The 27,819-nt window shown below is 42.5% G+C and overlaps 1 protein-coding gene across 6 annotated transcripts; it reads left to right on the forward strand.

Moving 5' to 3' along the window:
* The first annotated feature begins 827 nt into the window (after window positions 1-827).
* LOC106649671 (calcium-binding mitochondrial carrier protein SCaMC-2-A) lies at window positions 828-27,612 on the forward strand. Of its 6 annotated transcripts, XM_014367211.2 has the most exons (10): window positions 828-1,852; window positions 4,344-4,478; window positions 4,693-4,900; window positions 5,790-5,916; window positions 6,008-6,095; window positions 6,166-6,277; window positions 24,141-24,557; window positions 24,644-24,811; window positions 24,900-25,154; window positions 25,248-27,612. In XM_014367211.2, the coding sequence occupies exons 3-10, from the start codon at window positions 4,718-4,720 to the stop codon at window positions 25,320-25,322; spliced, it is 1,425 nt and encodes a 474-aa protein (XP_014222697.1). In that variant the 5' UTR covers window positions 828-1,852; window positions 4,344-4,478; window positions 4,693-4,717; the 3' UTR covers window positions 25,323-27,612. The 6 variants fall into 6 exon arrangements, with proteins under 6 accessions (XP_014222697.1, XP_014222694.1, XP_014222695.1 ...); XM_014367208.2 differs by having other exon boundaries at window positions 4,344-4,900; XM_014367209.2 differs by lacking the exon at window positions 828-1,852 and adding an exon at window positions 2,439-2,541 and having other exon boundaries at window positions 4,344-4,900.
* The last annotated feature ends 207 nt before the right edge of the window (window positions 27,613-27,819 follow it).

The following is a 27,819-nucleotide window of genomic DNA, read 5'->3' on the forward strand; positions in this document are numbered from 1 at the left end:
AACTATAACATCGATAATCCTGCGGAATGATTTTTTTTCTCACTGTAGTTTTGCTGCAGCTACTGTAATACGTAAATATTAATGTACTCTCACTTTAATATTTGTGTATTATATAATTCAACAATATCGTATAATGAAAATTTCGTATAATAAATGAAGAAATTTAATTTGGAATGAAATCAACGATGCTTTACTTTCTACCCATTACTCCCATTTCAGGTAATGTGATACATTTTAATTTCCTTATCAAATTTTGGGCCCCAACAAATTGACGTTAATTAAGATAAGCTGGAAATTACGATTTCTATACACAAACATCGCGATTGAAATAATCAGCGTTAATTGCACTTTGAATATATAACAGAGATATAAGAGAGAGAAAAAGCTGCTTTCAAGCTTGTCCATCGCTTTTAAAGTAAACAACGCTTTTTTCATGACAAAGCTCGGAGCGATACGCGGGTTGTCGCGTTATCTCGCAATCTGTCGTTTCGACGGGCATTAGATATCCAACGCATACAATAATTAAACCTCTCGCCGCAGACATAACACAAACAATTTGGCTAATAATATGCAATCCGCAACAGCCGCCCACAATCCACATCCATGAGATAATAATTTCGCGCGCTTTTTTTTTAATAATAATAACAATGGTTTGCAAAAAAATACAGAGAGCTGTTTACCTTATCGACCAAAGATGCCTCCACAAGCGCGGGACTTTCCAAATTTCCAGGAACGCATACATATACTGTATAGTGTATACACACACACACACAGACAGACATTGGTAAATGTGCACGCAGCACGGGCAGATATTCGCGCGCTCTCTCTCTCTTTTGCTCGCATGCGAATAGTAGCGTGAAGTCGCGAGGCACACATAGCCTCTTAAAAATCGCACTACTACGTTACGATACAGTTGCTACAGTTTCTCTCTTACTCTATGTCTCCTCGCGGACTTTATAGTGTGTGACGCGCCTCTCTTTCCACAATATAATCTTGCGTAAAATAACAACGTATCATTATCAATCGGCCTAACGGCGACAAAAGCAACGACCAACGACGTCGATCGTCGTGACATGCAGCAGCACACGCTTGTCATCGCAACAGCAGCAGCAGCCTCGCACGCGCGCTGACCCGCTGAGAACATTTTTTCGTCGTTGCGAATCGAGGCAATAATTTTTGAATCCGCGACAATCGCAACGAACCAAGCGTCAAAGCGAAACAGAAGAAGCAAAGAAAAAACGTGATTGATAGCAAGTGTCACGGTCATTCTCGGACTGTGTATGAGTTTGTGTGCGCGTGTGTGTGCATTACATAGGAGCTTAGTAGGATAGGATCTCGGGGTACTACAACAGCACACGTTCGCCCGCGACGACACACGGCCACGACCGTTTTGTGATCATCATAATATATATACACACACGGATGTACGCAGTGTCCAAGCGCGATACCGTTGTGTGCATTATACAATATATATAATATATATAGCTACTAGTCGCTGCCTCTATATGTATCGTGTATAAAATAGGCTTGCAGACGCCTCTCGAACAAGGATCTCAGGTCGGAGATACATATAATAATAATAAACGGAAAAAAAGCTGCTGCCGAGTTTTGGTGCGCACGCGATACAGACAACATCGACAACGTCTTGCCCAGCCGCAGCAGCAGCAGTACAAGGCAGGGGGGGCATCGCTTGACAGTCGCTCGAGGGCCGACCAGAGAGGGTGCAATATTTTTCATACATAGATTAAGTTGTAATAATAAACGTCGGTGACAGTGGTGGTGCAGCTCTCGACTGCGTCGGCGGCGTCATCGTGTGCTCGAGGCGAGGAAACGCGACGTCCACACGACACAGGTTAGTTACCCTTGGCTGGAATACCCCCGCACACATAACGCACGTATATCATACGTATAACGTACAAACATTACCTCCGAGGTCGGGATTGTTTGAGAACTCGGGAGTATCTGCAGCTGCTGCTGCTTTCCTCGGAGTTTGCTGTGTGTATTGCATGCGTGCGTGTGCGTGTGTGCGTGAGTGTCATGTACGTATGTGCAATACATATTAAAATGGATTGGCAGTACATGTACACATAATGCGGGGCCATGCAGCACATTCTGCAGTCTGCAACTGCCCCCACCCTCAACACCCTTTTTGCCTTTACGCCTCGATATTGACTTGTGTGTGCGTCTCTCTCGCGCTCTCTCTCTCTCTCTCTCTGTATTTCTCTCTTTCGCGTGTACATGTATACGTCGTGAGTAATAATAATCATCGTAGTATGCGTGTGTGTATATCGTAGTGGCTCATTACTCATATGCCAGTATATAGTCTGAAAGCGAGAAGCATTGCACGCACGCGCCTTTTCCAGGCACAAGTTCTGCAGCAGCACAGACAGGCTAGGACTTGACAAAACGCGCGTAGTGCGAGGATCGCCGCCGGTACGCAAAACAGTTTTTTCGCGACTCCAATCGTTTTCCCGTACAGTCTGCACACACGAACTCGTGCGTCCGATCATTGCTGCTGACTGCTCTCTGATTATAGTTCTCGTAAGTTTTTATTATGTGCGTTGATCCGCAAGCTGTCCATGACTATTTGAGCGAGTGAAAGTGGGCCAAGGCTGTCGTCTTCGCGTGCATTATTTTCTCGCGATCTTTTCCTCTAACTCTTGCGATTTTCATCAGCTTCTGTGTAAAATTTCATCCGGAGCTGTCTGGTTTCGCTGCTGCTTTTTTTTCAAATATTTTTTAATTACCAAGAGGAAAGAGTAGTGGAAAAAAATTTCAAGACGGCAGCAGTCCGCGTATGTATCCGTCGTCTGCAACTTTGCTGCCTCCCAAGTGTGCGCCAAGTGTGCATGACGCGACAAAAAAATTTCGCCGCCAGTGCTAAAGGATGTTGTACACGAAGCACGTTTATGCATTATTATTATTATTACCTTACGCGAGTACACGGAGTTATGGATGAATCATTCAACTATGTTAGGCATGCGAGGCAGTAAATTTATGCACGCGACCGGTCAGAACTACCGTAGTCTCGATCGTTCGTAGCACATGATTTTTATTTCGCTAAAGTCGCCTCTCTCTGTCTGTCTGTGCCGCTTTAATTTTTTTTCCTCGTCTGCTCTACTGCTTTTCACCTCGTCCATATGCGTGTGCAATGTTGAACACATGTTGTCGAGTTGACATTTTTCAAAAAATAAAAGAATCGTTTTAACCATGAAATTCAATATAGTTTACGTACAGCAAGCTTAGTCGCGTATTTCTTGTTTTTGTTTACGATTTGTATTGCAGATCATCGAAGTAACCGAAAAAGCTCCCGCCGAGCTTTATATAAAGCTAGTCTGCGATAAACTTCGCGACTCTATCCGCGACGCGTTCGAACTTATTATCGTCGATAGCGCTGAATAATTCATTCGACGTTGTCTAGCCGTTTTTGTTTTAATGCGTTTCAGTACTTTTTCGCCTTTAAATAGAGTTCACGCAGCTATCGAAATTTATACGAGTATTTGCTTAAATGCCCGAGTGCGCGTAATATAATACGCTGCGCGGAGAGAGGGAGAGAGAGAGAGAGAGAGAGCAGCCAAGCTTTGATGATTTTATATATAAAATTTACAATCTGGCTCGGCTCCAATTGCTCTTGCACTCGATTTGCAGGGAAAATTTCTTCTCCCCCTGAAAAATTTTCGGATACGGAGTCACGGCATCGAAATCTCCGCTGTGCGTTTTTGTAGTTATCGATCCGTACGTTCGAGTAGAGCCAGAACCACGCGTTATATATAATACAGTAGACCAATTAAATGTCGAACGCGAGTGTGCGAAGCCCCTACCCCGATTTCACGATAGTGACAGTTTCTACCGAGTCCAAGGGGGTTGATCGATACGATCGAGGGCGCGAATCATTTCGTTCGTGAAAAAATACGTAATGGCTATTTCGTAACGTATAGAAAAATGAAGCCAAATATCCATGACCTTCTGCGCTCATGATGTGTTATAATTAAACTCGCGCCGGTCTCCGCGGTGGAATGCGCTAATCTCGCTTTTGTTCGTGTGCGCTCGCCAGTGTTACAAGAGAGGAGAGCTGATGATAATAAAGTCAGAGCGAGTATAATATAACATCATCGTCGCTATTATCACGCACGACGATCCTACACAGACGGTATCGGTTTACCGCATTGTTTAATGTATAAATTAGCCTATTGGATTTCTCGATGCCCCGAACGTGTATCGTTCTGCATACATGTGCGGTCTTTCGCGCTCTCTACACCCTTACTCCTTACTTTAAACACTCGCAGACTGTTTACAAATGTATAATGTGCCTTAATTATTTTTTCTTCTTCTTTCCTTCGCAGGCATCATGATGCCCAGACAATCGTTGATGGTCATCGTCGGCAACGAGAGCAGAAACATATCGTCTCAGCAGCAGCAACCGTCAGCTCGGATTCACGGTTACATCTGAGAAGCACTGAACAATAAGCTCCAAAGGCGTAATAAACCCCTATAAGCGGCTTTATTATATTAGCAAAGAATATTAGCAAAAGAACACTTAGATAAAGAAACACTTAGATAAAAATAAAACAAATAGTGCAATTAGCCACGCGAAAATTAGCCTACTCTTCCCCCTAGTTAGTTAGGAGGGACAAAAAATATCTCACACTATTTTTTTTTCGATAATCTAACGAGAAAAAAAATGCCTACCAGTAATTTGGCACGCGGTGCCCAGGCGATGATGGCCGGCGCGCAAGCGTCGCCACCGCCCGCGCACTACATACACGAGCTGCCGGCCCAGGACGAGGAGCGCCTCGGCAAGCTCTTCAGGACCCTCGATCTCGACGGCAACGGGCGCATCGACGTGCACGACCTGTCCAAGGCTCTGCACGCCGCCGGCGTTCACGAGCGCTATGCACAGGTATCGCTGTTATTCTTATTATTATTTGCTTGTAATAATTCGTAACCAAGTGGAGAGACGAAAAAATTTGTTGTCGAGTCGTGTTTGTAACATCGAAACGCGATGAGTAGTAATAAGTATGTAAGGAAACTCGACGAGTTCGATGACCGATTCGCGCGCGCGCGCACATGTAATTCGCCGAGGAAAAACAAATATATACCGCGAGATGTTACAGATGGACGAGTTGATCGCGTTTATACGTTTCGCATGGGCTCGACTCGACAGCTGTATTAGACTCGGATTTTCAATGTCGAAAATGACTTGGCTTACGTATACTTCCGGCTTTATTTATTATAATCCTATTTGCCAAGAAAACTTTTATCGGACCTGATTGAGTGGCCGCGCCGCCGTTCGTGTGTCCGTTAATTACCCCCGCCTCTGTGCATCGAAAACCTTGAACGTTTATACCACTTTCGGAACAAATGACACTTGAAACTTTTTTTTTTTTAAACAATCATACTTGTGGTTATGTAAATGTTGCATTGCGCAAGTCCATCTATTGTGCGTGTCGTAAAGTTTTATTTATTAGTAACATTTTTTTTAAACTTTTTTTACGATGCAAGTCTGTCTGGAGTTGTCGTTTTCGTAAACTTAATTGTCCGGAAAGATCAATTCGTAAGTTGCTTTATATAACAGTTTGTACGGTTTCTTGCGACTTCAATTTTAATCTGATTTCTTTGACTTTAAATGTTATCCAATTGATGAACTGTCATTTCGTAGAATTTCAATGGCACATCTTGAAAAGTTTTTCAGTTATAAGTGGAATAAAATACGTTAAGAAATTACTCGTAGATTAGTATTAATATTGTATTACCAAATTTTGTGCTAAAGAGAATTTTTATGATGGCAGAAATTTTTGGCGCGCTCGGACCAAACGAAGAGCGGAGATATATCATTAGCCGAATTTATCCATTATGTGCGGGAGCACGAAAAAAATCTACGTTTACAATTTACCGACCTAGATAAAAATAAAGATGGTGAGTGACTTTATTGACTTTTTTTTGCACGTTTCATGCCTTTTTTTCTTTTAAACCAATCAATAAAATCTTTTGTTCGTTTTTATTCCAGGTAAAATTGATCTTGAAGAATTGATAAAGGCGTTCAAAGAGCTTGGCGTTGAAATGGAACGGGCCGAAGCTAAGAAACTGCTTCAAAGGTTGATATGTCATAAAATGTTTTTAAAATGTCATGTTTTTTCCATTTCTAAATAATTAAAATACTTTCAGAATGGATAAAGATGGAAGCCTCAACATTAGTTTCAACGAATGGAGAGACTTCTTACTGTACGCCCCAACTACCGATATTCATGAATTGATACAGTATTGGAGACATACAACGGTGAGTAAAAAAGATGGATGAAAGCTCTGTTTGATTGTTAAAATTCCAACAAGACTCGAAACTATCAGAATAGTTTGATCGTTGATAAAAATAATTCGACGCAAATGTGCGTTTTCAACGTCGTGGCGCCACTTGCTAAGAGAGCTTTGGAGCGTCGTTGTCGTCACGAACAGCACACTCGGCTACTGCTGCTGCTGCCGTTTTTATCTATCGCTCTCTGATTCGTTGCTGTTCGTGGGGGCTCGACCTAAGCGTGACGCGTGCAAATATATACGAGCACAAAATGCGTCTGTGCCCGTATAGTCTGTGTGAGCTTTCCGACCTTCGACAAATGGCAAGCTCCTATAATGTCGCTCGCAGCTGTGTCGCGTGCTCGTGTACGCACTGTCACGACGCGCGTTTTATATGCTTGTTTATCGTTAATTCGACCGACTGGAATATCAATGTAACAAAGACTTGTAAATTTTGTACTCTTGTTGAGAGTCTTTTGTACCGAACGAAAAAGTAAAATTCATCGAGTTGCTCAACGACCGATTAATTATAAATGCCGTCTGTGAGGAATTGTTTCAACTAATTAACAATGTATAAAAATATACCGCTATTAATAATTGTTATCTGCTATCGCGCTGTCAAAAGATTTTGCCATAATGTCTAAGCCGGCGGATAATTGAAGCGTTTTTGTCACCTATTGCTCTTTGCGAAATTACTGCGCGAAACGATATTCAAGAAAATATTCCAAGCTCTCATCTCGCTCGAAGTTTAAAAATATTTACATTTTTTTCAATCGGTTTTTTTTTGGGCATGTGTTCGTTCGTTTTCATGTTTCTTGCTCAATCATCGATGATATTAAAAAAATTTTTTAAACGTCGTCGAGATTCGCAATGAAATCACCGGACAAAATTGATAAATTATTCACTTTAACAAATGAACTTTGTTTAAATGTACTTCCAATCGTGAAACCGCACGTGTATACAAACATTGTATGTTTATCGAAAATGAACTGAAAAATTTAAATGTCCTACAAAAGTCAAATTGTCGACAATCGTGGAAAGTTATCTAATGCCGTATAAAAGCGATAAGATTACTTTTTCTTTCGGTCTTGTATTATGATTTCTTTGCCTGGACCTCGATCGTCTCGAACGCTCTATCGCTGGATTAACTGTCAATATTTTTTTTCGTGCCTGTGTGTTATTTTTTTACGAGTTGTGCGCACTGCACACTTGGGTTATTATCAATTAGCGAGAGTAATTAGCGTAAAAAGTCGACGACCAAATTCGTTCGAAGGTTTCTTTATTTTTTAGAAATAGATCGTTACGCATAGTATTTTTCACACCGTTTTTCGTTGAAAAATTCATTTCTCGCTTTACCCGAGATATATTCTGTGTACTCGCGTTCGTATTATCGTATCGGAACGGGAGTCATAGCGGAAAAAACGATTAAAGCTCAACGAGTAAATACTATAATATGCCGGAGGTGTGCGAGAGCTTCAATTAAAGGCAACGATATTTTGACGCATCGAGGAGAAATGCTTCAAATTTCCAGCTTTGTCATGCACACACCGAGTAAATAAATTACAAACGCGATTTTAAAAACATCCTGCGCGTCGTTGTTTAAACAAGCTTCTGAACGATCTAAGATTAAAAATTAAACGTTTTTATACCCCTGCCGTAGTTTGTGCGATTCGAAAGAGCCAATCGTCGCTTTGGATTGCGTAACAGAGAGTTGGTTTTCAGTAGAGCCATTGCAGCCCGAAAAAATTGATTTTTTTTTCTTTCAATTTATATATATGAGCTACATGGGTCAGTGGTATCGCTAACGAGTTCGTCTGCCCGTCTACACTGGCTATCTCATTACAACAAAAACTGATCACCCAAAGATTTACGTATTGTGTCGAACACACGACAATTGATTAAATTAAGTCCGTATCGAATACGTTTTATTTATTCATTTTTTCGTCTGGCGATTATTCGGTTAATCGTCTACTTGTACAAAGTAAATCTTCATTTTTATAATTTAAACTCTGAATTATTGTAGAAAAAAAAATACTCGTCGACTCCGCAACTAGATCAATGATAAAACGCATTTCTACGTCTCAATGGTAGACGAGTCGTAATGCTTCTCTCTCTCAATCTTTTTTTTTAACTTTGCGCTCGCGATGACGTCAGGGGAATGCACGCGTCGAGATTATTCCGATGCACTTGCTGCCTCAAGAAATCGCGATTATTAGCTCTAATAGAAATAAATAAAGCGATCCGACTCTTCTCGGACATTCGGTTTCGCCTTCCTGTACTGCATTATAGCGTTGATCTATAAATTTCTGCTTCTGTTTTATTTTCGTTGCGTGTGGGTGACCCCCGCCTTTTCTCTCTCATTTCTCGTTCCAATGCATATAGGTAAATTTGCTTGATAAAAATTAATTTCGGGTAAAGCACATTTCGCGTCGAATAAATTACAACGAAATCTCTCGGCAAACCGTTGTATCTCTCGCCGTAAAAGTAAATTAAGGGCGGCGGCTACCATAGTACTGCTTGCATCTTTCACGTAGCACACGGCGCGGTATAGGAGCTGCCCCACGCTGCTCTCCTTCCACTTCGTCCTCGTTCTTCGCGAACGTTCAAAAGTACACGCAGTCGAGGAGCGTTCATATAACAGTCTCAGCTGACTTTAAAAGTTTCGTACAAACGCAATCGGATTTCGGCAAATTTTTTCAGTGTTGATAATAGGGTGTATCTATTTCGAAATGTCGATGTTGGACGATCTGTGGACAAAGTTGGACAAACTCCTGCCGTCGCCCTGTCGTCGAACCCGAATCTTGAGCCAAGTCATCGTCAACTTGTGCAAGCTGCGACTGGATCATGCCTGGAAATTCACCATCGTACGCAAATTGTTTACCAATTAATTCTTTTTTCATTGAGAGAATTCGCACGCAATTTTTCCATGCACTCGAAAGTGTCCCCCGAAATTATCGCGCGCATCCGCGATAACGAGACGCACAAGCGCGTCGAACGCACGATCCGAGTTTGAAAATAATAACATCTACGACGCGCGAATACAATGTGCGTTAATCATCGTGCCGTACGCGAAATGCACACGTGATTTTCAATTACTTTTATAATTGTGAGTAAATAAAGCATACAGACGACACACAGACACACGGACACGTGGGAACACAGACGTTGGTCATGCGGTCGTTGACCTCGTTTTTTCCAGACATCATATTATATCGAATCCGTGTGTGCATTACGACGCGTGTGCAGCCGAGAGATACGCATACGTATATCAATGAACAAAAAACGCGCAGAGGAAAAAAGAAGTCGTAACCTATTTTTGCACCGGGGGGAAAACCAGCGCGACAATCATCTTTGTGCGTCGATATGTATATGCAGGCGCGTGTCAGAGTCTCTCGGCCGCTTGCGAATCGTTAATCAACCCCCTTTTGCCACGCAAAAGAAGCTCTACTAAAGAAATCACGCGTCTAAGATCGGTAACTGCATGTGTAGTATCTATGTATGTATATATGCATGCGATTTCGCAATAGGCCAGCGTCGTTTCATCAGCCGCTAAATACGAGGCAGAGTATAGTGCATGTGTGCGTGTGTGTGAGCGCGGTGCGCAGAAACTGCAGCGGACATTAAAATCCTGACGTCACGATCTTTTACGTATACTCTGCTCTCGATTCTTGCGAGCTCGGCTCGGAGCGTCTTACAATGCGTATACCTATATGCGCTTTTTGCGAGACGTCGTCGCTCATATGTATATTGTATACTACTGCACGACGACTCGACTCGAGGTCGCATACCTGATTCGTCGATGCCATTGTGCGTGCGCTTACATTATTACGGCTATACGAATAGATAGTCGTGTCGACGAAATATTTTTCGTCGAGATCGGTACTCTCTACTACATGCGACTGCACCGCCGATCTCGGCAGGGATTCGCGTATCCGATGAATAATTTTTATTGTAATCGCGAGACAGAAAAAAATAAATAAATTAACAAATCATAGATGAGTGTGCATATTCACTCGCGAGGCATATGATCGGCGCGTGACGATAATAATTACAAAGAACTGATTTTGAGATGATTGATTTTTATCGTGTCTCGGCTCGATGATTAGAGACAGGGCGGCGCGTGCAAGACCAATTATCAAGAATTTATATCGAAGCTTATGATATCGAACGCATGAATTATTATACTTAAGATTCGAAGATGCATTATAATCTCCTCGAGTTTAAGCCGTCGACGACGACGCTGCAACGGGGGAAAGTTTTGCGTTGTTGCAACGCGCGCCCGTGTGCGTGTGTGTGACTGCTTCTATTCTTAGAAATTGACACAGAGCTGAAAATTCGAAACATAGGAGAATTCGATTTTAGTCGATCTTCGAAAATATCCGCTAACACGCAATAAAATAAAGTTGAAAAAAAAAGATTCCGGCCGATCATCTCCTCGAATATATATTATAGTATTCTATTTAGCGTCATTAATATTGAAATAATGATCTCGTTGTGCGCAGCCACGTGGCCGGGCAGCGATGCGCACTTATGCGTTCGGTCTTGTTCTTCTGAGTTTTTTTTTGCCCGACGCGCGGAAACGATAAGATTGCGCAAGTGCAGCGCACGCGGTACGTATAGTGCAAGGTATATGCATCAAATCATATCAAATTTAATGTCAAAAAAGGTCTTAAAAAGTATGCAATTCAAAAAAAGGAACTTCCCAAAATTTTAATCCTCTAAATACATTCCTTGTGGATCTACAATGGCTCAAAAGTGAATTTTAATTTTCTAAATGTTTTTCGATGTAAAATTTAATTTGCAATTCCAACGTGTTGACAAAAATCGCTATTAAATTTTTTTTATACCTCCCCTCAAAAAAGCAAATGAAAATCAAACTTTCAGCCTTTTTAGATTCATTGGAAATAAACCGAAACGGCTCAAATTTTTGACGGTATCGATTGACGTGATTTTGCCCATATACATACAAAAGATGCGTAATACTACATGCAGACACATATATCAGCTTGCACACACATGTGCTTTATAAGTACAAATCATCCTAGACGTTATTATATACACAAGTGTTTATTTAATAATTGCGGCGTTTTTCGTTCACGTGATTCGGCGCTGCCGCCGCTGCTGCTGTGCTCGTGCCGATATTAATATTAATTGCATCGACGTGTGTATCTATATAACGTATCGTTTTCTGTCTAGGGTACGCAGGCGAAAAGTCTTTGTGTCGATCATTGATATTTTTTGCTGCACATGAATGTAAAATTGATACTATTAAAGTCGCCGCCTCGAAAGCGAGCGAGAGAGAGAAAAAAATCGACGGTAAAATACGAGAAGATAACGACTCGACGCGTCGTCGAGGATTTTTTTGTCTTTTGTTAAACAACGAAAGAACTATTAAAAAGAGCTCATCGGCATGGCAGTGACAGCGCAGCCCACAACAGCGCGCGCACACACACATACAGCACGTGTGCAACCTTTGTCAAGGTTCCGTACACGCCGCGCTCGATTTATAAATTTACCTGCAAAAGATCTTTGAACCGTGTCTGCACAAATATGTATATTGCACATATAAATGCATGTATGTAGGAGTGCGCGACGCGTGCACAGTGCGCAGCGCAGCCGGCGTTTGTAATCGCAGATAATTCGAAACACAAACACAGACCGCGACGTCGACGACGCGCGGGCAAAAAGACACCGTCTGCGCGCGGAGCGCGATATATTACGCGATCGCGTCAAGTCATCGCGCGAGTTATGAATTTTATTGTACTTTTTTTTCACTCTTTTCTTTTAATCCCCGCGATATCGCTGCATCGGCGCTTTCGATTGCTGCATTATCGCTCTTGGAAAGTTCTCCAATGTATGCTTTTTTTCTTTCTCCTTTTTTTAAGTAATAAAAAAAACGACGATTATCGCGTCGATGTTTATTGATGTTGTGTGTATGACGACATCGCTTTTCGAGCGATCTGCGTACACAATGATTTATACATTATTTTCTAGAGAAATTCGATTTTCTCGAGAATCATAAAGTCAATTTACAGAGAGCATAAGCTTTGCTATCTCGCTTTTCCTGCAATTCGAAAAGCCCCCCTCGTTGTGTCGCGTACACGCACAGACACTTACGAACACAGGTACGAGTGGAATTATTTGATAAAAAATGCGCGTGCACTCGAAGGTGAAACTGCGCTCGATGAAACTTCGTACTTACCACCTGCGGTCACCGCTTATCATTTTGTCGACAAGTCACGTTAGAAAAAATCTCGGTGCAAAAAATTTGGAGCTGGAAAATTCAAACGTTTTCCAAAGTGGAGCGTCATAATTATTACCCGATACGACGATGAGATTTTGTTTGTGTATTCCGGTGAGAAATATGTTTATGCGCTCAAATCGGGCCCGAGAAAAATAACTTATCGGGAGCGCGAGGCATGCGCAGTATTTTGATTTCAGATAATTAGGTGTATTACGTTTGTTTTTTGTAGCTGTTGTCGTCGTGTATTGACGAACGAGGAGTGTGTTTTCGAATGAATAAAATAAAAAGAACCAGCGATATAACTTAGGTGTAAAAAAACTTGTGATTTTCAAAAATTTACTTAGACGCTAATTCCTATTTCGTTTTTCTTTGTACAAACTTATTTATAAATATATACATGTAGCTGCAGGTACATCTTTAACAAATATCAAACACTTATTATTTTTTTTCCCCCCAATCACACATCTCTTTTCCATTCACTCGTGTTATTTACATAATATATTTAAGAGCTTAGATATAATATTAATGATATAAAATCTCGATCGATAGGTTTTAGAAAATAATTTACAAATTGTCGACTATTGTACACTATAATACAATAACATATAATACATAAACAAAACTTTGGATCAATTAACACAAGACACAAGAGACTGTAAGTAATAAAGACCACACAACACATACACTCACGAAGATTCACGCGCTGTATAATATAAAACGAGTTCGGGACGATCGCACACAATACACATACGCACACGCGTTCGCATAAATCGCGTTGAATCGGAGAACTACTCGGATCGCTCGCGGTTAAATACACTTTGGATTATCAAAATAATAATTTCTATTCATCTACAATGACATCGTAGTCCAATAAAAATTATTTTTTCTCACTCTCACTTTTTTTTGTTGCTTTTTCTTCTCATTTCTCGTTTTTTTTTTTTTTTTACCAATATTCGTCGTCGATTAATATTTTTCACACTCGTTCTATCAAGCCTTTCTTTCTTAAAAGGGTCTCCTGTCTCGTGTCTCTCTTCAAAAACCAAAAACGACCAAGCTCATAGACAGTAGCGAGAACAGCTTCCAAATGTCGCTGTTATCGAAGTACCCGCTGCAGAATTCGTAAACGTGGCCCCTCGCCCGGCAGTTCCAGCATATCTTGTCCTCGTCGTTCTTCTTCCTGTGCAGGCCGTAAATCAAGGCATCTTTGGCTGCCTTGCGCTCTTTGAATGCGTCGAGATAGTCCCTGAGCTCGTCCATCGAGCGGACCTTGTCGAGCCTTTGGTCTTTGTTGTTGTTGTCGTCGTCGTCGTTGTTGTCATCGGCCTCGGCCTTGAGCTCGTCTTGCAGGCCGTTAACGATGAAGTGCACGAGGTGCTTCTCAGGCAGCTGTATCCGGTCGGCGAGACGCTGCATCGCCTCGAGATACTCGTCCAGCGACTCGGCTCTCTTGCGTCGGCGCTTCGAGAGACGCAGAAAGGTCTTGGCCAGCAGGTCCGACTCCTCGACGAATTTGTCATTGAACAGCTCCTGGAACTCGAGCCAGCTGGTGCAGGGCTTGTCGAGCGAGTTGAGCCACTCGAGGGCCGGGCCGTCCATCCTGAGCCGGGCGATCTTCATGGTCTCCTCGTCGGTCCAGCTGAAGGCGATCGAGCAGCGATCGACGAGGTTGCGCCAGTTGTTGGCGTAATTGAGCGGATTCGAGCCGTCGAAGCAGGGCAGCATGAACGCGGCGTGCTTGTAGGACCACTCGTTGCCGTCGGCCAGGGCGCCGGTCTGAACAGCCGCCGTCGTGGTTGTGGTGGCGCTCTTCTTCGGGGACGGCTTGCCCTCGTTGCTGCTGCCTCGTGGCTTTCGGATCACGACGCTCGGCTGCTCCACGTACTTCTCGGCGTCGCTGTTGCTCTTGCTGCCGCCGCGAAAGAAGCTCAGACGTTCCCTGGCTTTGCGCAGCTCCAGCTTGATCAGCTGGCCGCAGTTGAGCTTCTTCGCCGCGATCGCTCCGCTCCCCTCCTTCTCGTCCTTGCTACCTTTTGATTTTTTCGGTATCAACGCCATGCCGTCGTCGATCATCACCTCGGCGATGGACTTCTCGACGCTCTTCTCCAGGGACTTCATGATGACGTTGCGAATCTCCTCGGACGCGAGAAAGATGTCCTCGAGTTTTATCTGCTTGTTACTTTTGACAGGGGTCGACGATCCTTTTGGCTCGCCCTTCGGGTTTTTGCTCAATGGACGAACCATTTTGGCTTATTCGTTGAAATTTTCGCTCGATGTAAGCGTACAATTGACGGGGATTCGATATGTGTGTGGACGAACGTGAAATCGCTTCGATACTGCTGCTCGGCGGCCGTTGATCCGTTGTGTTTTGAACGATAGCTCGAGTGTTCCCTTCTTTCATTCACACGAGCTTTTCGAAAGCGCCGCGAATACTCGGCTTACGGCAGGTATACTATACGATGTGTTGTTGACAGCAGCGCGGCAAAATCTCGTAAATATCGAGAGAGCCGCGGAATCATCTGGAAATTTATCTATTTTGACACTTGCCGCTCGTATAACTCCCCTCGCGTCGTTTGTGTGTATTATGATACACGATCGTGACGCTGCTCTTCGGTCATTTCTATATATGCATTTGTTTCTCACTCGCCGTGTGTGCGCTTTAAAAAGCTCAATTGAAACGATAGTATGTTTTTGCGCGTGTGTGTATGTGCGGGTGCGCGCCGAGTGACGTCAGACTGAAAACGAGGCTCGATTCGCGACGATCGTGATCGAGGCAATAAAAAGATCGTAGAGGCTTGACCGTCGCGCCAAATGTCGCTTGGAATCGAATATTTATAATATAAGTCTCGTGCCTCGTCGAGTTTTTCCTCTGCGCGACACGTTATACACGCGCTTTATACAGCGGCTACGAAAAAGGCCGATTACTTTATTTCGCTTTTTTTTGTTATTTTTATTTATTTATTTTTTTGGAGGGGGCAATCGGAAGTAGCGAACAAACGTTATACTTTTAGAATTTATATTTTTGGGACATTCCTGTAGTCTGTATATCGAAAATAAAGCCACGACCTTAATGCACAAAAAAATTTTATCTTTCTCTCGTATAGCAAATTACAAAATTTTATCGAACGAAAATGTCTTATTGTTTACTATCTAGGCAACAATCGAAGAGCAAATTTAATTATTAATAATCAGAGTTATAGCTGTATATCGCTATATACGTATAATGTATCATTGCAGTGGCGAATTGAACAACTCGTCGTTGTCGTCGTCGTCGCGCATTGATATCATCGTGAGTTGCGATTCTGCCGAGTTTTTTTTTCTTTCGCTTGTATCTCTCTTTAAACGATGACATTACATGTACGACGAGTCACACTTGCTGCTCATTTATACAATATATAATAAACTCACACATATACACACACATACACACGCATAGGAGGCGTGTGCGCCAATCGACTCGCGCACACACCAACGCACATGTGCACGCACATTGACAAGCCATATACACCGAGATATATAAGAGACCGAGAGAACAGATGTAAATTGCTCTTGGACTTTGAAATTCCCAATTTGACTTCCTATATGTTCCGTTCCTCTTTCTCATACATAGACCATTCGCTATACCTTATACATTCACTCTCGGTTTCAGTCTTCTATATACCCTCGTGTTCTCGTGCGTACATGTGTACGATACGCGTGTGTGTATGTGTGAAGCAGCGCCTCCGACAGTCCGACCCTGCGCACATGTAGATGTGTGGGTGTGTAAGTGCGCCTGTCTCTCTCTCTCTCTCTTTCTCTTACTGACTCTTTCACTCTCGATAATCTCGACGTGTAGTAGTGCGCCTATCTCTTCTCGCGTGCACATGTGCGTGTGCACCGCGCGTCTCCCTCCACTCTTTCGAACTTACTCACACACACATACATCCGTATCCGTGGGTGCTCTCGCCGCGGCGTGCACACGACCACCTACTTATATTTCCGTCGCGAGTGGCTACGGTCTGCAGTACATGTCTCGCAGTGCATTCACATGGGCGCGTGGCGGCTTCGTGCAGTCATTGTGTGTCTAGCAGCAAGCAGCGCTCGCCTTTGAATCAATCGAGAGCGTCGCGCCGTGTGCCTCTCGTTCGATTAAATTTTCGTTCAGTCCGCTTCTGCCCTCGAAGCCAGTACCGTCGTCTCTTTTTGATTGCGAGCAAAAAAAAAAAGTGATTGTGTCCTCTTTGTATCATTCTCTGTGCATGTGCGAGTGCCGTAAGTGCCGCGCGCGAGTGTTTCATAATCGAGCGAGCACGAAGTAGAGGTTATAAACGGACGTTAAAATCTCGTGTGCTCATAATTGTATAGTAGTGACTGGCCATAGCGCCGGTTACACACACATTCGTAAGTGCCTTCCAACGAGTGAAAGTTTTTTTGAGAGAGAAAAAAAAAGAAAACCACAACACCGAAATCATGACGGAACGGCGGAACCTTTAAACTTGCAGTGCCAAACTGCTCGACGAATCCAAGGAGGACCAAGCAGAGGAGGAGGAGGAGCGCAAAAATTTGTATTTTATTTTACAAAAAAAAAAGTAATCGCTGGCCGATAAACTTAATCGGCCGACAATGTTACGACAACAAGAGGTATTCACCAGCGGCTGTACAGTCTGCGTGGAATTTCTCAACCGTTATCATGACCAACTTCAACGGGTAATTCTTTCTTTTCGCGTCTCTACGGCTTGTTCCTTTTTTTTTCATTCATAAACACACACTTAGACACACTCTTCTGCTCCGCGTGCCTGTCAAAAAAGGGGCCCACATGTCACACCATGTTAACCTTAAAAAGAATTTAAAAACCCCACCGTTATAGCGTCCACCTATATGTGGTCGGAAAATTTCGAGAGCTGTATAGAAGATGCCAGAAAGAGAGAAAGAGAGAGAAAGAGAAAAGAAAAATTTCGAGACTGTAACGTATACTACGAGATATAAAAGCCAAGAGAGCCCGACTGAACGGTGCTATGTAGGGTCAAACTGGCCGCTATCTACCTATATAACTTACGCATGAATATACGCACGCACACACGCGTCTGTGCCATTCCGATGCTCCGAGAGGAGTCACTTTTAATACGGTCCACGATGTGCCACACACGTGCCGTTGACCTCTATTTTAGGCCGTTTTCTCTCTGCAATCGAGTTTCTCGAACGTCATCTCTCTCGCTCTTTCTCGGCCTCGCTATATACACCTCTCGTTTTCTCCTGAAAAACGCGAGGTGCATCTCCATTCGATTACGGGTCTCTAACTGTCAAATGGTACTAGCTAACGACGCGAACAGCTGTTTGTTTTCTTTTTTTTTGTCTGCCATAACACAGTGTATGTTGTACATGTTCGTACCGGCAAACGTCATCGCGTACCCATGCGTGTAAACGATATACATTTTAATTATCGTCATCGATTATCACTCTCGATCCGCGTGACGACTGTTTATCACGGAATCACACTTCTCTCTCTCTCTCTCTTTGCCTCGAATTCTTTTTCTTACACTTTTTTTCCTGCTTCTTTTTCGGCAAGGAATATGCCAGCGACCTTGATAGGCGGCGTGACGGCGAAAGAAATCAGTGAAAGTTCTTGGCCTTTCCCGTATAGTCTGTATACTATCGAGACCTCGAAATACTCTCTTGCGAAAAACCTAGAGTCCGGTACATTATGATAACATAACGATCGCGAAGATCGGTTCTTTAGCCTAGGGTTTTTTAAACGCGCTGAAATAAGAAAATAATAATAACAGTGGTAGTTGCGATGCGATCCGGCCTCACTCTAGTTTTATCGCAAGACCATACTAGTATTGACCAATGTGGCTAAATTACAATGTCCGTCGTGCGTCGAAGAGAAAAAAATAGCCTAGCACATTATAATTTATCGAGAATTTCTCGCACTACTGCTCGTTGCGAACGATCGTCTTATATTTAATATACATACGCGAAAAAAAATCCGCCACGAGTAGCGCCTATACGTGCACATGTCTTTTTTTTATCAGCAAGCACGAGCGCTGAACCATTGCTTTATAATTGCCGATTGAAAATAATTTTGCGAATAATATGTCTGACGCACTTATACTTATGTACGTTGTGTGGTATGTGATTCGTGATTTCTCTCGCTCCGGAGTCATGTGCGCGAGCGAACTCGCCAAAGAGAGAGTCAACAATAAACAGCTGATAAAAAATCGAGGGTACAAACGTAGCGGGAGTCAATATATTGTACATTGCTGTGCATCGATTGTCAATTTTCTTCGGCTCTATATATGTTTTAACGAAAGTCGGTTTCGTTTAAATGAAAACGAGAATCGTTCGTTATTATGTTTTTTTTTTTAATTGTCCTCGCCGTTCACGTGTAACGAAGTCAAGGTCTATTACTCGGCTGCGTACGGTTGTTTAAATAACGTCTACCTTTTTTTTTTACTTTTAATTTTATCTCAAAAGTATGAGGCGTATTGGAAGATCCGTTGAACGGCCGTGAATCCGTCGCGTTTCTTTCCATGACCAAGGCTGTATATAGGACGGCCATTGGTCCGACATTTTTCAACGAGGGTCATGAATATTTTTCGTTGATCATTTGCTGAACATTTCGCGAATGCCGCGAGAATTCAATTGTGTATACTTGTGCATTTAGTCTTGTAAGGACTCGATAATTCGAGAAAAGTGAATGAAGGTGAAAGAATTACCGAAGTCGTTTCGGTTACGACACTGCATAACACACGAATTTTTCCACGAATATACGTTCGCGTCACTGGTTTTACTCGGAAATTGATAAAAATCTTTTTTTTTTCTTCTCGTTTTACAACGAACAATTATAAAAGGAAAAAAAAGGAAGGAGTTTTTGTATACATAAATTCAATGTAACAATCGCTCGAGTATATAGAGTCATAAATGATACTTGTTAGACACTGCTTGTATAATAGGCCAACAGGTAGAATATAATATGCACTTTGTATTTTATACACACACAGAGTCTGTCGTTTATTACGATACTTGAGTAATCCTAACAGTAATTCTATACCATTGAACTCGGCCGGTTTTTTCTGCTTTTTGTCTTACTCAAACGTTCAATCTGACAAATATAAGCATCTATGCATTATATACACGTAGTATCTACACCGACGAAACGGCGATGCATTAATCTCTAAGCAGGGTCCAATCAGTCATTATCGCGAAAAAAAAACCCAATCAGTCATTATCGTCCTTTCATTAACGGAAAGTCTCTCTAGTTATAATATCGAACAAGCGAGAGAGGAGGGAGCACATGCGACAATTATAAACGCGACAAAAGCGGATAGGCACGCGTCAATGCAACGTGGAAAAGTCGAGGAACGGCGCACAGCACGTTATCTGCCTCGGAGGCGCGTGAAAAACGTGCAGCTGCACATTGACGCGTTTGCTGCTACGTTCCACGACGACGACGACGACGACGACGACGACGACGATGATGATGATAAAAAGCCCGCGGCTGTGACGTAGTCGCAGTCCATGCATTTCCCGTCTATATACATAAAAATATATATAGGCGTGTGTGTGCGTAACATCGTTTTTTTTACTTTTTTAGCCTCATCGAGCGCACCGCGAAGAATTCAGCGATACGCGATTTAAATTTTTTGGGGAAATACCCCGCGCGCGTGACACGTAATAACGTGTATCCGTACAAGGATCTTCGAGTGCATGGCACGCTTGTGAGTGTTTCTCGTTCTGCTCGAGTGGGGATACACGCAGATATTATATTATTTATGGTAAACACGCGGCGCGATAAAAACGAGTGCTGCTCGATGATGCATCGGTTTTTTGATCGCTGTATCTCGAGGTATGCACACAAGCACGCGGATGATCGACCCGTATTATCGCGCACTAATTCGCAGGTAAAAGATAAGATGAGAATTATTCCGCGTACATCCTCTTGCGCTCATCATTGCCACGAGATAGAGAGCGAGAGATTTAGCCGTCAATTTTTCGTTACATTCCGAAGAAAGGAAAATGAAACGAGAGCTTGCAAATGTATGCATGTGCGTCTGTATGCTTTGGCGCCGTTTTTATGCAACGCATTACATATACAGCGTGTGCATCGCATATATCGTGCGTGCATACAGGCCGCATAGAACATTCTTGATTCGCTCACGGCTGATCGTTGCTGCCACACGCGAATTAACTTAAACTGCTGCTGCTACTGCTGCCGCTATAAAAAATGCGGAAGCGAATACATAATGCATCTAGTCTAGTTCGTTCTTCATAATAGACAATGTGCCGCGTGTACTACATTTTTGGCGGGAAAAAGTCGCGCGAAAACTCGTGCAGCTTTCTTCCTTTCCTACGATGACTTTATCCTCTTTATCAACGCGCGATCGCGTGTATCGTGGGTATTCGCGGCGAGAGACGATCTTGAAAAAATCGATTTTTCGAACTCGAGCCATGTGCACAGCACCACCCACGTTTAGTACTTGATGCATCTCTCGCACCTTCTTTAGCGCTAACGCGAGCGAGCGGCTGCGCTATAGAGCACCGCTCCTATATGTATAATGCACAACGTATATTATTATATCCTCCTGGCATAAAGCCGAACTCGTCCTATATCGTGTATACGTATGTCGCGTATGCGAAAAAATATATATATTATACACGAAGCGCGTAGACTCGGCGCGCTGGTCAGCTCACGCGCCGAGCCAAGCAATAAGGGCTTTTCGTCCACGAACGTCGACGACGAGGCGGAGAGGCGGCGAGCTTGCGAAGTTGTCGCGCGCGGGGCACTGCTAGTCGCTCATCGGGTCTCTCGCGTGCGTGACATATACCACGACCGTTTGTTTGCCCGCGCGATCTCTCCGTCGCGTTACATATACCTGTGGTGTGAGTGAGGGTGTGCGTGCGTGCGTGCGTGCCTGCGCGTGTGCGCGTGTGTGATTGTATTTATTTACCTGTATCGATCCGATTCTCTGCATTTTTCTCCAACCATCATGGATCAACTCGATAACATCGACAGCGATTTATGGCTCGAGATTTACATAAAGGTATTTATACGCAAACTGGAACGTCGTATACGAAACTTTAGACTTTCGCTCTCGGCTCGTTACAAAGCTATAACATAACATAACGTTTCGCGCATGTATATTTATGTGTGTGTGTGCGCGCGCGCGCGTAAATGCTAGCAGCGAGCTTGCAGCACATTGCACGTGAACTTGACTTCAATTCCGTGCCGAGGGGAAGGGGGAAGAGGGGAGGAAACAAGCATTAAAAGACAGAGATGTCAATGTCATGTTGCAACGATTCTCTCTCGCTCGCTCGCTAACGTTTGCTTGCTCGTTATAATAGCAAATTTTGACCGATGTTAACCGAAATTGTTCCCTTTTTGCCTTATGTGATATATCTATATCGCGATTTTTATACTCGTGTTACACGCGGTATGCACGCACACACGTACAGAAGAGACGCAGTGATGACATAAGGCTCGGGACACGCTCCGAGATTATCGACTTATGTCACCGATGATCACGTGCGATCTCAGCGCCTGTCATCACGAAACCCGAGAGAGAGAAATTGGCATCGTACCTCATGTATGCGATATACATAATATAATGTAAATTTACTCAGACGCACGTAGTAGCTGCAATTTGAAAACGAGTTTTGAACTTTTTCCCCCTGCCTGCGGTATACAAATTGAGAGTAGCAAAGCCCGCCGCGGCGTTGTGATCATCACGTGCACTCCGCGCCGGGCCAAGCACTGTCATAATGTCGTGTACTCGTCGCTGCCAAATTGTAATCGTTCTCTAACGAGTATATACAGAGGGTCATTAGACACGCGAATCGCAAATTTTGCCGACGACGTATCGATCGATTTCTAACAACTGGAAGCAGCAGCAGCAGCAGCTTATATTATGTGTTTCCCTATTGTACATCGCACGCGGAAATATAAACTTCATTGTCACCGTCGCGCGCTTGTTATAATCAGAGCCGTCGTCGTTGTACCAACAAGGAATAAATATTTTAATGGCAATTTAATACACACACGCCTCTTTTCGAGAACGTTCGACAAAATCTCGTGCTCGTCGCTTATTCAACTGTTACAAGGCAATAAAGCTCGATTGTATCTCGTGCTTTCCGAGGAAGATCCATCGTCGCGATGACGATTTGCGCGAAAATCTCGTCGCTCGATCGAGCGTATCATCATCACGCAGGCTTGATTCGTTTGATTCGTGCAGTATTACACATGTAACGCGCAGTATATGTGTGATTTCAATCCGCGCGCAAGGCTATCGTCGACGACGGCGACGACGCGCCTTTGACATCCTCCTCCTCCTCATCGCTCGTCGTTGACACGGATTTTCTCTTCGATATTGAGCTTTGGAAATTGAGATTTATCTCGGCCGACTGCTGTGCGGCTTTTCCGCCTTCGATTACAATTGCTACGTATAATATACGATTTGAAAGACGAGCGGAATATCAATTGAGCGTGTATACGGCAATCGAGCGCACAAATAATATGTATTTATTGAAATTTCTTACTTTTATCGTGAAATGATTACAAAAGCGCGGAGAGCTCGAGCCTCCGTTGCGCAAATATAATATTAACTCTGCTCGAAGGAGATGCGCAGTTTATTTAAAATAACGACCAAGATATATATTCGTTGATGCGTTGTAGGCAAAAACTGTCTCTTCTTCTTCTTTTTTTCTAATTTTTTCTCATACGAATATTTCGACACACACGTGATTTCCGATTATGCGCTTGAAAACGTCTGTGTGGCGCGCCTCTCATTATTATTATTATTATTATTATGCTTTGCGCGATTTCTTATCGCGATCAGCTGTTTGCCACTTAAATATACCAGAGGGCTGCAGAAAGTCGAGAGTGTATAATTTCATACAAAGTTTCTTCTGCTGATGCACCGATTTTTTCCTCCTTTCGCGCGCAAACTTACCTGGAATTCTAATAATAACGTTTTTGCGAGACTCGCGCGCGCGTGTGCGTGTACGTGCGCCGCCGTCGCCTTTTTCTCGTTGCGTCGCGACGGAACTCCACGGCTAAAAATAAATCTGAATTTTATTGTCTGGCCTTGCTCGTACGACGATTCTATATATTAATTAGCGCTCTAAACAAAAATTTAATACTCTACGATACGATGATCGGTGGAGGAAAACTGCGCTTTTTAGTTCCTCGCACGCACGCGTGGCTCTCCTCTCTCACTCTCTCTCTCTATCTCTCTCTCTCTCTCTCTTTTCGATGTGTGAATTTAATAAACAATTGAACAACAAGTGATAATGAGCTCAAGCTCGCTCGCTCGTTATAACCTTTTTTCTCAATGTTCAGTGATTGCCGCCTATTTTCTTTCCCCCGCGTAAATCTATCTATCTGTTTTCTTCTCGTCGTCGACTCCCCCGTTGTTTTTTCGATACCCAGTGTGGTGTTTGTTGCTTCGCTTCACGTCAATAGGAATAAATCTTTTCGAGAAAACGACGAGCACGCGGTATCATGCTACAAGCTATCGACGACGATGCGTCACCCGAGAATTTGTTCAGTACACACATATTTACCCAAAATTACATTTGCCCCGAGCTCGATTATTCGAGACAGGTTGACTAATGTTTGCGTTTTTTTGTTTTACAGTATATGGACATTGGCGAGGACATCGGAGTGCCGGACGACTTCACCAACAGCGAGATGGTCACGGGCATGTGGTGGCGTCACCTGCTAGCCGGTGGCGTCGCGGGGGCGGTGTCGCGCACCTGCACCGCACCCCTCGATCGCATCAAGGTCTATCTGCAAGTGCACGGCTCCAAGTCCTGCAACATACTGAGCTGCGGCCGCTACATGATGCGCGAGGGCGGCATCAAGTCCTACTGGCGCGGCAACGGCATCAACGTACTTAAGATCGGGCCCGAGACCGCCCTCAAGTTCGCCGCCTACGAGCAGGTCAAGCGCCAGATCAAGGGCAGCGACAATCGAGAGCTCAGCATATACGAGCGATTCGTGGCCGGCTCGATCGCCGGCGGCGTCTCCCAGTCCGTCATCTATCCTCTCGAGGTAAATATTTTCTGTCTATACGCTTATTTACAAGGAAAATGAATCGAGGTGACATGCGTATTTACGTTTTTGTTTATGTTGTGTAGGTGATGAAGACAAGGCTGGCGCTGAGGAAAACCGGCGAGTACGCCGGCATACGCGACGCGGCGAGCAAAATCTTCAATCAGGCGGGATTGAAGAGCTTCTACAGAGGCTACATTCCCAATCTCATCGGTATCCTGCCCTACGCTGGTATCGATTTGGCCGTTTACGAGGTTAGTGTCCCAGCGGAAATCAATGTATTTTTTTTCATCGTGTTAAAATCACGTTTCTAACGAGCGCCTCTTCGACTTTCCCCCACAGACGCTGAAAAATAATTATCTAAGGACACACGACAAGAGCGAGCAGCCGGCGATCTGGCTGCTGATACTCTGCGGCACCGTGTCGAGCACGGCGGGCCAGGTATGCTCCTATCCATTGGCACTAGTCAGAACGCGACTGCAGGCCCAGGTCGCGCCCGTCAATGGCGAGATGAGCATGGTCGGCATATTCAGCGACATACTCAAGCGCGAGGGATTGCGCGGCCTCTATCGCGGCCTGACTCCCAATTTCCTCAAGGTAAGAGCACTTCGATTTTCGTTCAGAAACTTTTAAGCCAAATTGCCGATGATGGAAAATATAATAATCGTATTCTCTTCATTTTTCTTCAAGGTCGCGCCAGCGGTATCGACGAGTTACGTCGTTTACGAATACGTCAGATCGGCTCTGGGCGTCAACATGACGTGATGAAAACGTCCCCGGCCGCTCAACAACGTTTTAGGTTATCAATTTCACATCGTTTTATCCAGCTCGAATAACAAACTGTACGTTAAGTACAAGTTAACGATAAACATATATGTTGTAAAATATATACAGCTAATAATAATATTAATAATAATGATCACGAGGCACGGACGCGAGCGCGCGCGGGCTAGTAGGATCCAGACGACGCCAATCGTCAATTGTGTATGATATATATTATATATATAGAATTAAGTTGCGAACAGATATATGAGCCCGTGCGCCGTGCCAGTACAACCGACTGATGTAGACCCAAATTTTTTTCGAAACATTTGCGTAGATAATTTTACATATAATAGGAGAGAGATAGAGAGATGCTTGTACGTATATATATTTAATTATATTACTACACATTGTTACGGCGAGACCGTTTTAATCTCTTCCTCTCTTGAAAAAAACGTATATATTAACTCAATTTCATTTTATTGTTATATATTATAATAACTATGATGTAAAGCAAAATTTTCCTCTCGAGCCTTTTACCAATTTTTCTCTCATAAATACAAGCGTGTTTGCTAGTTGTCTTTTTTACGGAACGATGTGTTGAAGCATTGTCGAATGTTGCATTATGCACGTGCAAGGCGCTTCTCGACTACGACGACTAAATAAAGTAAATTCAGCCATTTTTTCTCTCGAATAGCTAAAGGAGTGATGTTGTTGCCTATCGCGTGGTCCCTTGCTTGCTCGAAAACTCAAGTGCACTACACCGAGACAATTTTTTTAATGTCACGTGTATCTGATTATTTTTATCTGCCACGATTTCATGGCTGTACAGTTCCTCGGTGCTACTCCTATAAGATGGATTAAGTATACGAGTATTTGTAAAAAAAAAATTAAAAACGAAAAGAATGCAAATGAGAGTTGAAGAGAGAGATCGAATGAAAGCAATTTGAGCGCTCTTGCTGTATAGTGTAATCGACTGATTATTTAAATTTACGATCAGTAACGTCGTTGGTCGACATTTGATGAAACAAAAAAAATAAATGCGCTATCAAATTGTATAATGTAAAGCGGAATATTCAGTTCTCCAAGATCGAGTTATATTATGAATATAATATTTATATACTTACACTGTGATAAGTATTGATTATAAGATGTTTTAAACAAAATATTTTACAATAATATATGATAATTACAAATATTGTGTTCGCTATTCGATGGATACGTTGCTGGGATAAAAACTCTAGCTTGATGCCAAGAGTCAACGATCCTTGTAAATGCATCGTATGATATTTACGAATCACATGCATGAAATCCGAGCTGAAACAGTCTCGTCCAATAGTCCAAAATTAAATAATTCAATAAATAATGGCTCAATGATCCCTTTTATCTTCATGATAATAATTAATTAAAAAATGAATTGATTATTACTATTTGTAATAAAATTCCAAATTAAAATGTATAAGATTAATCGATCGCGTTTAATATGATTGTATACGCATGTCGATCTTTCAAGGCTTGTTTGAATGTTATTCATTCCTTTTTTATTTAAAAAAAAGAAACGAAAAGAATACGATAAATAGAAGAAAAAAACGAGAGAACGGTTTTGAAGATTGAAGTAGAAAAGGTTTTCTTGTACATTGTAGCTAGAAAAGATATTGTTTATTTCAAGTGTAGCGATGTTTTAAACGTTGCCCATACACTACCTTGCGAATCTCGCTTGTTTATTTTAGCCGGTTTCTTTTCAATATGGAGCTCATATACGACCGATTACACTTCTTATTTATTTATTATTTATATATTAGTAAAATTATTGATGTATAAAAGGATCGACTCGTGCTGCTTTCGCTTTACGAGAGTTTGCATGTAGTGATCTGAGAAGAAGTAAAGTCGTGGAAAGAAATAACATTATTGTGTTCTTCGTTGATTATTGGTATCGATTATTGTAAATGATTAAATTCGTAATTATCAAAAATTATATATTTAATTTTTATACGAATTGTCAGCTTTATATGTAGATAGTTAAAATTTACATTGAAAGAAGTGAACAAATAGTATGTTTTTGGTACGATATATATGTCGGACAAGGAATAACATTACTAGAGAATAAACATTTTTTGCTTTAAAGGACTGAATGATACACATTACACGTAACTTTCGTGAGAGATAAAAAATTAATCGAAAGCTAAAGCAAGTCGACAACTTTTTCTAGTTCTTTTTTATGCCTCTGAGTGTGAATGTATATTAAAAATAGTTTTTTTTCTATGAATAAATGTAATTATTGACTCATCCAAAATATCTGATCATTTAATTATTGTTACCTACCTACGCTTAAACTATTTATCAGTTAAGAAAAACACAGCTTGGGAATGGGGATTATGAAAAAGATTTTACGATTCAGTAAATCGAAGAATTTCAGTTGGGTTTTATTTTATTATTTACAGACGATCAATAATTACGATACAATATTTTCATCGTTACGTGACATTAATTAATAACAGAT

This window comes from Trichogramma pretiosum, unplaced genomic scaffold (assembly GCF_000599845.2).
Source record: "Trichogramma pretiosum strain Unisexual culture from Peru unplaced genomic scaffold, Tpre_2.0 scaffold43, whole genome shotgun sequence".
In the NCBI taxonomy this organism is placed as follows: Eukaryota; Metazoa; Arthropoda; class Insecta; order Hymenoptera; family Trichogrammatidae; genus Trichogramma; species Trichogramma pretiosum.